At 37.8% G+C, this 12779-nt stretch overlaps 2 protein-coding genes across 2 annotated transcripts; one reads left to right on the forward strand and one right to left on the reverse strand.

The window, feature by feature from the left end:
- The first annotated feature begins 3755 nt into the window (after positions 1-3755).
- On the forward strand, positions 3756-7408 carry styx (serine/threonine/tyrosine interacting protein). The gene is made up of 11 exons (XM_017418829.3): positions 3756-3972; positions 4297-4329; positions 4596-4649; positions 4770-4867; positions 4980-5040; positions 5127-5163; positions 5244-5283; positions 5413-5463; positions 5617-5689; positions 5882-5975; positions 6831-7408. The coding sequence occupies exons 1-11, from the start codon at positions 3913-3915 to the stop codon at positions 6902-6904; spliced, it is 675 nt and encodes a 224-aa protein (XP_017274318.1). The 5' UTR covers positions 3756-3912; the 3' UTR covers positions 6905-7408.
- A 627-nt stretch (positions 7409-8035) lies between these two features.
- Positions 8036-12425, reverse strand: gnpnat1 (glucosamine-phosphate N-acetyltransferase 1). Its single transcript, XM_017418830.3, has 6 exons — positions 12269-12425; positions 11314-11482; positions 11076-11138; positions 10234-10361; positions 9235-9296; positions 8036-9092 (listed from the first exon to the last, which is right to left on the reverse strand). Exons 2-6 carry the CDS (start codon positions 11465-11467, stop codon positions 8945-8947), a joined length of 555 nt encoding a protein of 184 aa, XP_017274319.1. The 5' UTR covers positions 11468-11482; positions 12269-12425; the 3' UTR covers positions 8036-8944.
- Positions 12426-12779: the final 354 nt, after the last annotated feature.

Below are 12779 nucleotides of genomic sequence, written 5' to 3' on the forward strand. Positions count from 1 at the left end.
ACACAATGGGATATGCACATTCCTTCGGGAAATGCAGCGTTTAGTAACAGAATTGTAAAACATTAAATAAATAAATAAAAATCTCTCTCTTTCGCTCGAGTCTAAGGTACCATTTTATGTTTAGAGCCTCAGCTCTCCCTGGTGTCTAAAGGCTTGCTCTAAGTACTGTTTCATTCTAATAGCTATCAGAAATAAACAGGTAAAATGCCACTTTATCACCTCATATTCCCCTTCTAGTGTTAAGTTAGCTTTCTTTTCCTCAAGCAGCCTGAGACGTAACAAAGGCGCTAGATAAAACAAAATTAGAGCTGTGTTACCCTCCTCATCTAAGTGCAGAGAACCTCCACTTGTACACACCTTCGGCAGTCGGCACTTGCACAGATGAGTACATGATGAGTTTTAACACTGAGACGCTACAGTTTCCCAAGAGAGTAAAGTTTCTCTTTATCAATGCTGACGGCATTTAATAATCAAAGGAGGGAAAAGTTTCTCTGAGGAGGCGAGGAGCGTTTTTTTTTTAATATTCTCTAGAGATTAGAGTTTGTCTGCCAGAGTGAAGTACAGATGAGTTATGAAGCATAATGCCACTCTGTGTAGGCCCCTCTGGGCCCACGCTCCAAACTTGAGACCCATATTTAGGTTATGCTCTACATTTACTCCCTCTGTCTGTAGCTGTAGTCCTTTCAAGTGCAGTTCTAATATCATTCTTGTCATTTCATGTTCTTGTAAAAGCACTGTTCAGTAAATCTACATTTGCAGTCATTGCGTTTGCATTGACTGAGATACATTTCTCAGATTTTTAGCAGAAAATCACGACAACGGAAACAACTATGACTGGTTTCTTTGTTTTCCTTAAAAGTTTTGCTTTTAGTGGTCGCTCTGCTTGATCCGGTAAGCCCAATATTTGCTAAAACTACATGGCAAAAAGTGAAGAACTGTTTATTAGACAATTTATTATTCATCTGGATGTGTGGATGTGGTGATGAGCTTTACATTGGCCTGTCCTGGTAGCCCAGCTTCCGACCTCAAAATATAAAAAACATAAATAATGAGTTAAATCTGTAGTGAGTTTACTCGAGTAAAAATGTGACTGGTTACAGATATTAGACTTAAAAATGCTTCCATGGAAAATTTCACAAAATGGTACATATACGTGTACTTTTTTATCCCCATCTAGCACATCCTCTGCTCTGTTGCTTTCAGTATATGTCTTTGCTGAAGTACAAGAGTTAGGAGCTCTTTTTGTGTGCCGCCTTCAGCAGAATGTTTACAGTTATTACTGCAAAGAATACAAGCGTTTAATTAAATAAAATACGATTTAACTGGCTAACACTGTCATCATTCGGCTCTCACGAGAATACAAACACTGACAGTGGCTGTCATTAGGTCCATGGTTGGGTAATCTGACAAGAAGGAAAAAACTGTAAAGTAAATGACAGCCCCAGTAAACAATTAACTGAGCAAATGAAAACTGCAGCGTAAAATATGAATTTATGAATAATGAATCGGAACCATCTTTAGAATTATTAAAGTTGTATACTTCTGATTTTTTTCTGCTCTGCTGAAGATGTAGTTAGACTGGTAGAAGGTGTGTGTGCATATTCTCTATTAAAGATGTTTAAAAGAAAGTTTTGCCTTTTTATGTGACAATAGTTTGCTGTAAAATTAACTTTCAATCAATACAACTTGTGTTTATTGTAGATGTAGTTGTAACTCTAGTATCTTTTGCTGATCTTTTTCCACCCTTTTTCAGAAGTGAAGACTAAAATAGTCAGAAATGTTCCGTGGCAGTTATTGTTTCACAAGATATTAAAAACAAAAGTTCATGTAATTTTTCATCTTGTTGACGTTTACTCTTGAATAGCTTTATTTGCTAAATGAATAATTCATATTACCTTTTTCTTAGTCACTCATGCAGGCTATTCAGTTATAGATCAAAAAGGCTCACAAATCTTTTCTTGCAACAGGACTCTGCACACATGCTCATCTGCTGTGCAGCAGCATCGTGCTCCCACACATCTGTAGGAGTAACAACACTTTCTTTGGTATTTAGGCTTGACCCTGACTTATTTCTGACTCAGATAGACCAAACAGTGAGGTAAATCCCTCAGTTATAATGGTTTATGAGCTGTACAACAAACCTTCAGATCCTTTTATATAGTTTCAAATTTTACAATTGGATTATTAATTTAAAAAAAAGATTGGCTAGTCCATTAGGTGATCTCATCTTTGTGTCATATTTTTATTAATTGTCTACATTACTGTAAATACTGGTAATGCAGTTTATATGGTAACTATCACAGCACACAAAATATTAGGTAATGCCTATCATCTGTGCAACACTAGTCACTTTCTGGCTATCTGTAGTATTCGTTAAAAAAAATTATTTTTCTGATTTTTGACATTGACTCTTTCTTGTCAAAAAGAGCACCCTTAGTCTTGAGCAGGTAGCTATAGTTCACTTAATTAAATCATACTATTTATTAAATTTCTCTTTCTGTTCTTTCTGCCAGAGGAATGTGGTATATATCTGATAATAAAAAGCATCTGTCTCCTGGATGTTTGTGCCGCAGGGAAACAATCTCTCAGGGCGTCGGTTTGTTTTTCAAACGCTCTGATAAGAATTTAGAAAGGAGAAAATAAAGCTGAGGGAAAAAAAGGTGTGTTTGTGGTTAAAAAACTGAAGTGTTTGTAACTGATATTCTTCAAAGAGCCTCTTTTTTTCAGGTACACAAGTGCGACTGTAGAGGAGTAACAGCAGGAAAAGTGTTTGCTTCTGAATCCGTTACCTTTAGTTTTACTTTGCAAGCCGACAGAAGTGCTGCAATACAGTGCAGCAACTACACACATAAACAAATTTCATCTTCCTCTGATATGCAAAGAAGGGGCTGTGCGCCCCCAATGATCATCAAAACCCCTACGGCGTCACATACCAGCAAATAGATGCTACCTCTCAAGGACAACACAAGCTTTTATAAATTACCCAGTGTTTGCTTTCCTATTTTTATCAGATGTTGAAATTATTATCAGGCAGTGATTAATAGAGAGGGATGAGGATTGACACTGGAGCACAGAACTATGAAGAAGTAAACATGTTGAATAAAAAGAATAAAAAAGAAGAAAGAAAACATTCGGATTGTTGTTATATTCACAAGTAACTCTTTTCCAAAATACAGTCATGCACTCATGCAATAACTGGACACAAGCACATACAGTGCCTATAAGAAATATTCACCCCCTTCAATGTTTTATGCTTTTATTGCTGTCATAAATTTATTATGGTCAGTATAAAATGGCCTGAAAGTTGTAATTATGGCTTTGTATCAAAATTATGACTTTGAAAGTCAAAATTATGACTTTGAAACTCATATTTACGACAACCATCTGACAGTTTTTATCTTTAGTTGCGAAAATGGGCTTCTGTACAACATGGTGTGCATTTTGTATATCATCATTTTCCATTAGGTTATCTAAAATGAATGGGAGAACCAGTAAAAACATATCAGAAATTGGAGTTCTTCCAAATAAAAACCACAATGATCCCTGTAGGTAGGACAAATTTGGCTGTGTAAAGATGAAAGCTCAATAGACATGGATGAGAAAAACTACATGATTTATCCCAGAACGAATGACTTTTGAGATATCTGAAATGTTATTCGCGAGCAGGAAGAAAGCCCTTTAAGACTAATATAATGAATGTCTGTTTTGAAGAGATTATATGACCAATCGGCTTACCATACCCTCCTGCCTGTAGTTGGTTGTGGAGTCACGTGACAGACGTCAGGCAACAGCATGGCGGACATGCATGTGGAGCCTCCAAACAAACTGCATCGCTCGTCCAGCTAACCCCGCCGCCAGAAGCATCTTTACCGCGCGTGAAGCCGGGCCGGTGGAGCCCGAACTGACACCAGAATGGACGAGGACAACAAACTCCAGTTCCCGTCTCTGCCCGCCTCCAAGGAGGACCTGCTGGTGAGAGCACAGCCGACACTGGCTGCCTGACAGGCTAATCTGAGCTAACTTCCTCTAAAGCCCTGTTGTCAACAAGCGACACAAAAAACAAACAAACAGCACAGTAAAATACGCTCAGCGGGGCATTTTGTTTAGCTTTACGTGAACACAACTCAGTAATAATGACATGCGAGCCGCATTTCCCTTTTTGAATGTATTTCTCCATGTAGCCAAAGCTAACTAGCATTAGCCACGTATGCACACAAGCAAAGCAGCATTGACTTCATCTAGCAAAACTTTCCTTTATTTTAAACTTTTACGTTTTGTTTTTCTTTTTGGTTACAGGACTGGGCTTATCCAATGAGACGAGAAATGCAGGTAAATAATTTGACTGTAGAAAACTATAATCTGAACTTTTATCAGTAAATGGCAGAGGACTTATCTTTTAACTCAGCAGCTACGCTAATTTATAACTTCCAAAAACATTGTCATATTAACTCTGTCGAGCCTAAATCTTCACATATAGACTCTCTGATTTCACATACAAAATTTCAGTGTTATTAGCCTGCAGAAATCTGCCATCTTATGCTCCTGGCCTTTTATTAATGTTGTGTTATTGTGGGTTTTTTTTTTTTTCTATTTAGGAGATTTTACCTGGACTGTTTTTAGGTCCCTACTCTGCTGCAATGAAAAGCAAGGTATTTCTTTAAATGTGGTGCACGTAGACAAAATCTAAATGGAATCAAAAGAGAACATGTTGCATTTATCTGGTGCTTTTGTTTAAGATAAGTTGTTTCTCTTCTTTTGTCCTTGTGCAGCTGCCAATTCTCGAAAGACACGGCATAACGCACATCGTGTGTGTTCGCCAAGACATTGAAGCCAATTTTATCAAACCTAATTTCCCTCATACGTTTAGGTAAGAACGCCCTCGTGTGATCTGTTTTGTTTTATCGTCTTATGAGCTCATAATGCTGCGTCTTTATGTTTGGATGTGTGTGAGTCTGATTACATTCTGATGGGTCTTGCAGATATCTTGTTTTAGATATTGCTGACAATCCAGTGGAAAATGTAATACGATTTTTTCCTATGGTGAGTTATACATTTGGGCTTCGACTTTATTGTGGACTATAGCATTGGCAATATAAATAATATACTATTCACTTTCTTTTTTACAGACAAAAGAATTTATTGATAGTTGCTTAGCAACAGAGGGTAAGGACGTGTGAATTTCTTATTTATCGAGCTTCGAAAGTTGAGTATTTAATCAACGGTTTCTTGTTGTGTTTCTTTAGGAAAGGTACTGGTTCACGGTAATGCAGGGATATCAAGAAGGTGAGGCGTGGTCTGTGTTTGCCATTACATCATTTCATTCAGGAAACAAAAGAACAAAATAAGAACCTTTTAAAGTATTTTACACATGGGTTAAAGTGATTCTGACGTTACTTCACTTCTTTTTTTCAGTGCTGCCTTAGTGATTGCATACCTTATGGAAACATTTGGGATGAAATACAGGTGATTTTTTTGTTTTGTCTTTGAAAATTATTTTTAGTCTAATCACTGTACAGTTAGTGGAGATTCCTTTTTGTTTTCTTTCTTCATGGACAACACAAAACCATTGTTATTGCTGTTTCTCGGTTATTTAAACGTGGTTCTTACTCCCCGTAGGGATGCATTCAGTTACGTCCAGGAGAGAAGATTTTGCATCAACCCCAACGTGGGCTTTGTGCATCAACTACAGGTAAGACTAACACTGAATACACTAGATGTAATATGCTCACTCATTTGGCTGATGTAACATAAGAAAGCACCATTTGAAGCATAGCGCCGTGCAGGCTGGTGAGCCAAACGGTCATATCAGCGTTCCTGTTGTTCCTGGTGGATATAAAGTAGTAATGTTTATTTCGATGGGGGTGTTGTTTTGTCTTTTCAGGAATATGAAGCAATCTACCTTGCCAAATTGACCATTAAAATGATGTCACCGATGCAGTTGGGCCGGTCGTTCTCTCTGCAGGCCGGGATGCCAGGTTTGTATACAATAAACTGTTCCCCCGAAGCTGCGCCACACCGGAGCAGTACTGGTGGAGTTGTCGTCTTTAAGGCACTGCTCAGTGGGAAGGATGCCGTGTTTTAATATCTTCAGGAGAGTTCAAAGTTGAATGAATGGAGTTATCATATTTCAGACACATGCAGGGTTCCCACACGGCCTTGAAAAGTTTGAAAATTGGTTTTAGTATTTTCCAGGTCTGCATATATACATAAAAGAACTTCTTAAAGATGATGAAACAATAAAGGTATTTTTTCAGATTGAAGTTAAAGAGGTACATAGTAACCATAATTACCCATAATGCAGTTTGTTTAGATAACTCTCGGTGGTGATATAACCTGTCTATAGGATTTGTAAGGTAATCTAGAATAATTAAACAACTTGAACTTTTTAGCAGACAAGCATGTGTGGGTCCATGTGTTTGGACTTTGAGAAACTGAAAAAATAAATATTAATTAAGCCAGGTTTTTGTTTTATACATAATTTCACAAAATTGAAGGGGGGGGAAGTATTAAAGGAAATAGTAGCTGTACGTGTCTCGCAGTAGTAGTTATTAATCCTGAAGATGTGTAGTAACTTATAACAGCATACAGACAATAAAACCACTGTGCAGTTTGATGACATTTTATGTCAAAAAATGACTTGCAGATCAACAAAAACATCAATTTTAAAACACAAATTTCAAGTTTTAGAAGTTTAGTTTATTTTCAATGTTATTTTTAAAAGAAAATTTTTTTTGTTTTTATTGTAGTGATTGTAGCCTTGACATGAGACACTGTGAAGCAATCAGAGCAACGTGTACATTTCTTTTTTTTCTTTTATCGTTATTCTGTAGGAAGCCGCAAACGCAGCCTGGAGGAAGACGAAGATTTCGGGGCAATGCAGGTCACAGCAACACAGAACGGATGAGCTCTGCAGATACTAAGCTGCGTGGCACTGTGCACTCTTTTTGTTTCTTATTTTTTACATTTTTAATGGGATTAAAAATGTAAATATTTGAACTTTTTTCTAAGGGGAAGGGAGGAGGGTGGGAGGGCAGCCACTCGTGTCTGAGACATGGAGGGCCGCTTGACGTGGGGGGGACATTGGCTAACTTCTTTGTTTTTCTGAGCTGTATGCACTGACGGGAGATTTTTTGCAGTTTTATAGTATTTAAAGCATTTTTGCATTTGCAGCGGGACAGTATTGCAATAATGCACTTCCAATACTTGAATTAGTTTAGTTGACCAGACTGGGAACGTTGGTGACAGGGCATGTGGTCTGAATGTTGCCCAGGGGAGGACGTTTAAAGGAGTAGCTATGTCTTTATTTCAGGAATAATAGAATCATAAACTAACATCAGGCTTCAGGTGGCGCTGTCACGAGCGAAAAAATAACTCACTGCTTAATAAAACAAAAGTCTTGAGTACTGTACAAGTCTCGTTATCATTTATTCGGTTCTGTAATTCTGAACTTGACATGTTTTTTTCAAAGCTGTCCGATTTAGCATTTAAAACAATCCTTCATAGAAACATTCATGTTATTGACAGGTCTCGTGGAGCTTTTTGTGGATGATGATGAAAGCAGAAGTTTACTTTGGTGACACGTTTAAAGAGTCAGGCTGCACAATGTTGGAAAGATGTGCAGTTCAGATAATAAATCTTGTAATGACAACATAGAATGCAATAAACCAAAATTCAATCATCTAAATTGGGTGTTGGCATCACAAGTAGTGGAGATTAGCCAAATATATTATTGGGAACCTGGAATATATTCACCTCTGGTTAACTGCAGTCTGTTGTGATATATTACAATGATGATTATTTAAATTTTATGTGCAGCCTGAACTGAAACCAATGTGAAAACTAGGAAGTTTGGTTGTTTTTTCCATTTATTTGTTTTATTAACTTTAGTGTGAGATGTAGGGAATTTAGATTCCCATTTGCAGAAACTATTTTCAGGTTGTTTAAGTAAACTTAGATTTTGGAGCTGCCCATTTTTTGCAACAGCGCACGAGTGAAGTTACTTTGAGCTACATTAGTAGCGGAGAAATGCAAGAAATACCGTTGATCATAGAGTATTTTATTGGGTTGCCATTTGGAAATAAGTTATATTAAATACATTCCCCAGTTCTCCAGAAAAAGAAAATCATAATTATAAAACAACTACAAAAAGGTTAAATAAAATTTACAAAAATTATTTATAACCGCTTCCCGTTACAAAATGCCAGCCGTTGACCAAATACAAAACTTAAAAACCCCTATTAAACTCTTACCACTGACGCTTCATTTTTTTTGTTCACTGGAAATGTTCTAACAGTCTTCATTTTAGTGCTTCTTGTCTGGTAGCGTTCAGAACTTCATTTTAGGTATCCAGCAACATAAGACCTGAAGAGGAGCACTTTGTACCGAGCTGACAGATTAGAAAAGTAAAACGAACCCGAATCCCATGCAACTGTCTCAATAATTTAGAAAAAGGTTGCTTTCTTTTAGAAAAGAAAAGTGCCATCTAAACTGCATTTGTTTTCTTTTTTCAGTACAAATAATTTGTACGGATTATAAGAACCTGTTGGATGCAGGTTATTTTGTTTATAATATGACCAAATTTGGTGATTTGTTTTGATTGTGTTTACATGCAACAGCTTCTTTCAGTGAAACCAAGTAAGACGTTGATTTTACAATAACTGGCTGGTTTTTTTTCTTCAGTTGGGTGAAGACTAGATGACCGCAGACATCCACCCTGGTGAGGTAGCCACGGTTACCAAAGGGGCAGATGATTTTGTTAGCTTCAATGTACATGTGTTTATTCAAGTGTTTTGAGATCGCAATGTCTTTCTGTGTGATTCATTTATGATGTAAACTCAACAGCAGGGAGTTTCCCCGATGCCTAAGACCCTCATATTAAGTGCAGATGTCTGATGTAGAAATGGTCCATGCCCCTGACAGCCGGGGTTTAAAGCTGCAGCAATCCTCAGTCGAAGAATCGGCACTGCATGTATGTCTCGTCTGAAGCGCCATAGCCAAATTTTTGGTAGAAAGCCACATTTTTGGGTGCACATTCTAGAGTGATTTTATAGCAGTTCAGTTTTTTGCTTAGAAGAGTGAGTGTTGACATTAACCTGTAGAAAAGAAGAAAGAAGAGAGACAGGAGAAGATTAGAGCCACCATTCTTTCCTTCTTATAGGAGGTAGTTTTGAAAAGTCTTCTGGGACTTGGCAAATAATTATCGAATATGAAACGAGACGTCAGGCTGTTACTCACAGCTTCCCCAGCTGCTTCCCTCTGCACACGTCGCTGACTACCACCTCCTCCACCCGGCCTCGCTACAAACAAAATCAAACTGTTTTATTTTCCCCGTTTTCGAGATACTTCTACAAAGCCAACTTTAAATCTCAGAGACTCTTTGCATTGGGCGCTCCGGTCTACTTCCAGCTCAATATTTGGAACCAAGAGACCTGGGGTTACATGCTTTTTATTTATTTTTTTTGCTACTACATATTTTGAGTTTGATATTGCTCTGAATGTGAGGTTAAAGCTCCATGGGACGGGTTGAAACAGCATCACAAATCCAAGAGGTTAAAGAAAGTTTGACAAATTTGGAAGCAGGCTCATCCATCCTGTCTTTACTGAAAGGTTTTCCTTTCTCATGTTTAAGTGAATACCGTGTTGATGTTTTCATTCACTGACGCGTTAACATGGTATACACAAGATATGTATATAACTGTATATATTATCAATCTTTTATATTAAATTATTTTATAATAATTTTGAGATCAGTATTAGTTCAGTTATAGGAGAAAGGTTTATTTACATCCACCTGGTACAAAAAAAACTGACTCAATGATTCCCTACAAAAACAGTTATCTAAACTAGTCTGATCAAATCAAAGTTTTCTTTTGCAATCTTTCCTGTGGGCTACATAAATGTGTTTAAAAATATACAATTAGTAACACAAATGGGTTCATAGTAAGTGAGAAATATTTGATGATTTAGACACAAAACAAACAAAAACAAGACATCACATGAGATTTCTGCGTCCTTCCTATAACAATCCTGCCCACATCGAGGCAGATACAAAATCAACCAGGATGATGTCAGGCCAGACTGGGCCGGGCCTTACAACGCAAAAGGGTCATTTATGGCAGTGAGCTGGATAACTAAGCAGTAAATATTGACCTAATAATCAGTGTATTAATGTTTAACTTGCGGGCGTAGTGGAGATAATAGCTATATACAAACTGCTTGGTGAGTGCATTATACCTTGGCACAGGAGTGGATGAACTTGTGTTCGGTGATCAGTGTGGCCGTGGCGACGATTTGTCCCAGGTTTGTGTCCTCCACCACAACAACATAGTAGTCTCCTGATGTCTTCATGTGTTTGAATTTATCTGGTAGTAAACAGGAAAACATGACGAGTTTCCACGGGTTGATAACGTGTAAGTTCTGCGATGTGTTATGTTATGACGACCCCAAGGTTTTTCCCAGGGCTCCTGCATCTGTGCGGACTGCTGTGTTGCAGTCGCAGGTTCTCCAAAAAAAAAAGTGTGTTGTGTCTAAACTGTGAGTTTCTCTGTAATTTTGACTGCTTGCCTACACCCAGCAGCAACACTTCAATGCCATTCTCATTTACACTTTTTGTGGAAGAAACTTGATTTTTGCCAAATAAAACCTTTTGAACATTTAACCTTTTTAGATAAATATATATATAATCATCTATTTACCATAGCTTTAGATGCAGGCTAAAATTATTTAGAAAGCTGTAACAGAACTATTTATAGAAATCAGAATCACTTTATTGCCATTGCCAGTAAACAAGTTAGCAGGCAAGGAAATTGTTTCAGTGTAATGATGCAAAAAAAACAAATACAAATGAATAAGTAAACAATGAAACAAGAAATTAATTGAAATGTACATGTGCGTAATAGCATAACAGCAGGTGGATGAAGTGGCTATGCTAAAGTCAATTATCTGTTGTTCAGCAGTTTAGTGGCTGAGGGATAAACTAAGGATCATAGTGTTGAGGGTAAATACCCTCAAAAAAAAAAAGATTGGAATTCCTCTGTGTTATTATTTCATTGTAGGATTGATTAAGTGTGGCTTACTGACAAACTGCTCCGGTGTGACATTTCCTGTCTGAGTGAGTTGGGATAAAACTTTGAAGAATCCTGGAACAAAAAAAAAACAAAGAGTGAAAAATTTATTCTATATCTGTTTAGTTTATCGAAGTTGATTTTTATTTCAAATGATTTACTAGTCCATTATATAGATCTAAAGAAAGAAAAACTAAAATCTTATATTCTAATGCAGATATGAGTCTGGAAGGCGTTGTTCCACACGCACCTCTGTTAAAATCTGCTGTACACAGCGGCCTGAGCACCAGGCCGTCTCCTGGGTTGGACGGTGAGATCGGAGGAGAGAAGGACACAGTGTTGCAGCTCCAGTCTAACTCCTGAAGCAGAGAGGGCTCAAAAAGCGGAGTCTCGTCCAGCAGCATTCCACCACCTCTTGTCTAGGAGACACATACATGCACACCTGCTCAGAGAATAGACGCACGGCTGCCTGAAAACTATATTTAAAAGAGATAGAACACATACCTTTCATATTTACAAATAAAGCTTACGTGTTAATACAGTGCAGTGGAAATGTATCTGCTCAGAGTTACACAGAACTTTGACCTGACAAACAGCTTCACCTGGGAAAAAGGTTTTCAGGCTCTAGAGGTTGCCAAACGAGCTGGAAAATGGGCACACCTACCGGTAATAGTTCATATCATTTTACAATACACTGTGACGTACTGCATTCATTCGTGACTTCTCTCTTATAGGATAGGGCCAGACTCAGTTCAGGATGTGTAACGTTACAGATGCCAACCCTAGTGACTTCAAACTCCCAAATCTCGTTTTACATGGCATCAAATGCAGTTTCACTACTAATCAGTGAACCAAAGCGATCACAAGACGATGTGAACTGACTCATTTAATGCCAAGAGGGAAATATTTCCCTGTAATAAACTGTTACTCGTTGAACTATAAAATGCTCATGTTGAAACTGAATCTTTTAAACGCTGCCTACATGAAACAGCGGAGCGACCTTTTCACGGACATATGTGGCTAATTAACTTGTAAACTAGCAGCATTTGTGTCTAAGGCTTTCAGTGACTCGGTTGGTGTCCCGTCGAACATGAAACCACTTTTAACGAAAGTAAACATGCCGAGTTAATAAATGTCAGAGCTCCAACTTCTTTCTGAACGTGAAACGACACCGTACGGCGTTAAACCACATGGAAACTACTTACCAATGAAAGCCAGCAAGAGACAGTCCAGCTGAATTAACGCACTGATATAACTCGGAGTAGTGAGTAATTGTGAATGAGGCTGGGCTACATCGTAAAATTCAACACCGGGGGTGTTTCAGCTGCTGCTTCCGCCTGACGCCTCTTTCGTATGACGTGGCAGAGTTAACTGGCGCACGCGAATGACGTCATCAATATATACGACGTCAAAAAACCACGTTTTTGTTTCGGTTTAAACATACCAAACAAAGACAAAACATAACGGCAATTAAAAACACGCTTTAGCAATCATGAAACAATTTTAATACATTTATAGCCAATATGCTGGTGTAGATTCTCAGTCATCCAGGCCATGGTAAATTCAAAAAAAGGTAAAAAACAAAAACAACTGGACTTCTATTCTGTAGCTGAAGACGTTTCGCTTCTCATCCGAGGAGCTTTCTCAATTCAGAAATAGAGAGTGTGGAGTTGAGCTTTTAAAGCTGAGATGTGATGTAAGCTGGATTGCTTGCAA

The sequence above is a fragment of the Kryptolebias marmoratus genome, linkage group LG15 (assembly GCF_001649575.2).
Source record: "Kryptolebias marmoratus isolate JLee-2015 linkage group LG15, ASM164957v2, whole genome shotgun sequence".
Classification (NCBI taxonomy): Eukaryota; Metazoa; Chordata; class Actinopteri; order Cyprinodontiformes; family Rivulidae; genus Kryptolebias; species Kryptolebias marmoratus.

What these genes read in the sequence shown, in the direction of transcription:
- styx (XM_017418829.3), top strand. Translation starts at nt 3,913, where the DNA reads ATGGACGAGGACAACAAACTCCAGTTCCCGTCTCTGCCCGCCTCCAAG. An exon ending in AATTTCCCTCATACGTTTAG is followed by an intron (nt 4,868 to 4,979) that starts GTAAGAACGCCC and finishes TGGGTCTTGCAG; the next exon opens with ATATCTTGTTTTAGATATTG. An exon ending in ACATTTGGGATGAAATACAG is followed by an intron (nt 5,464 to 5,616) that starts GTGATTTTTTTG and finishes TACTCCCCGTAG; the next exon opens with GGATGCATTCAGTTACGTCC.
- gnpnat1 (XM_017418830.3), bottom strand. Translation starts at nt 11,467, where the DNA reads ATGCTGCTGGACGAGACTCCGCTTTTTGAGCCCTCTCTGCTTCAGGAG. An exon ending in CACACCGGAGCAGTTTGTCA is followed by an intron (nt 10,362 to 11,075) that starts GTAAGCCACACT and finishes GTTTACTACCAG; the next exon opens with ATAAATTCAAACACATGAAG. An exon ending in TCATCCACTCCTGTGCCAAG is followed by an intron (nt 9,297 to 10,233) that starts GTATAATGCACT and finishes TTTTGTTTGTAG; the next exon opens with CGAGGCCGGGTGGAGGAGGT.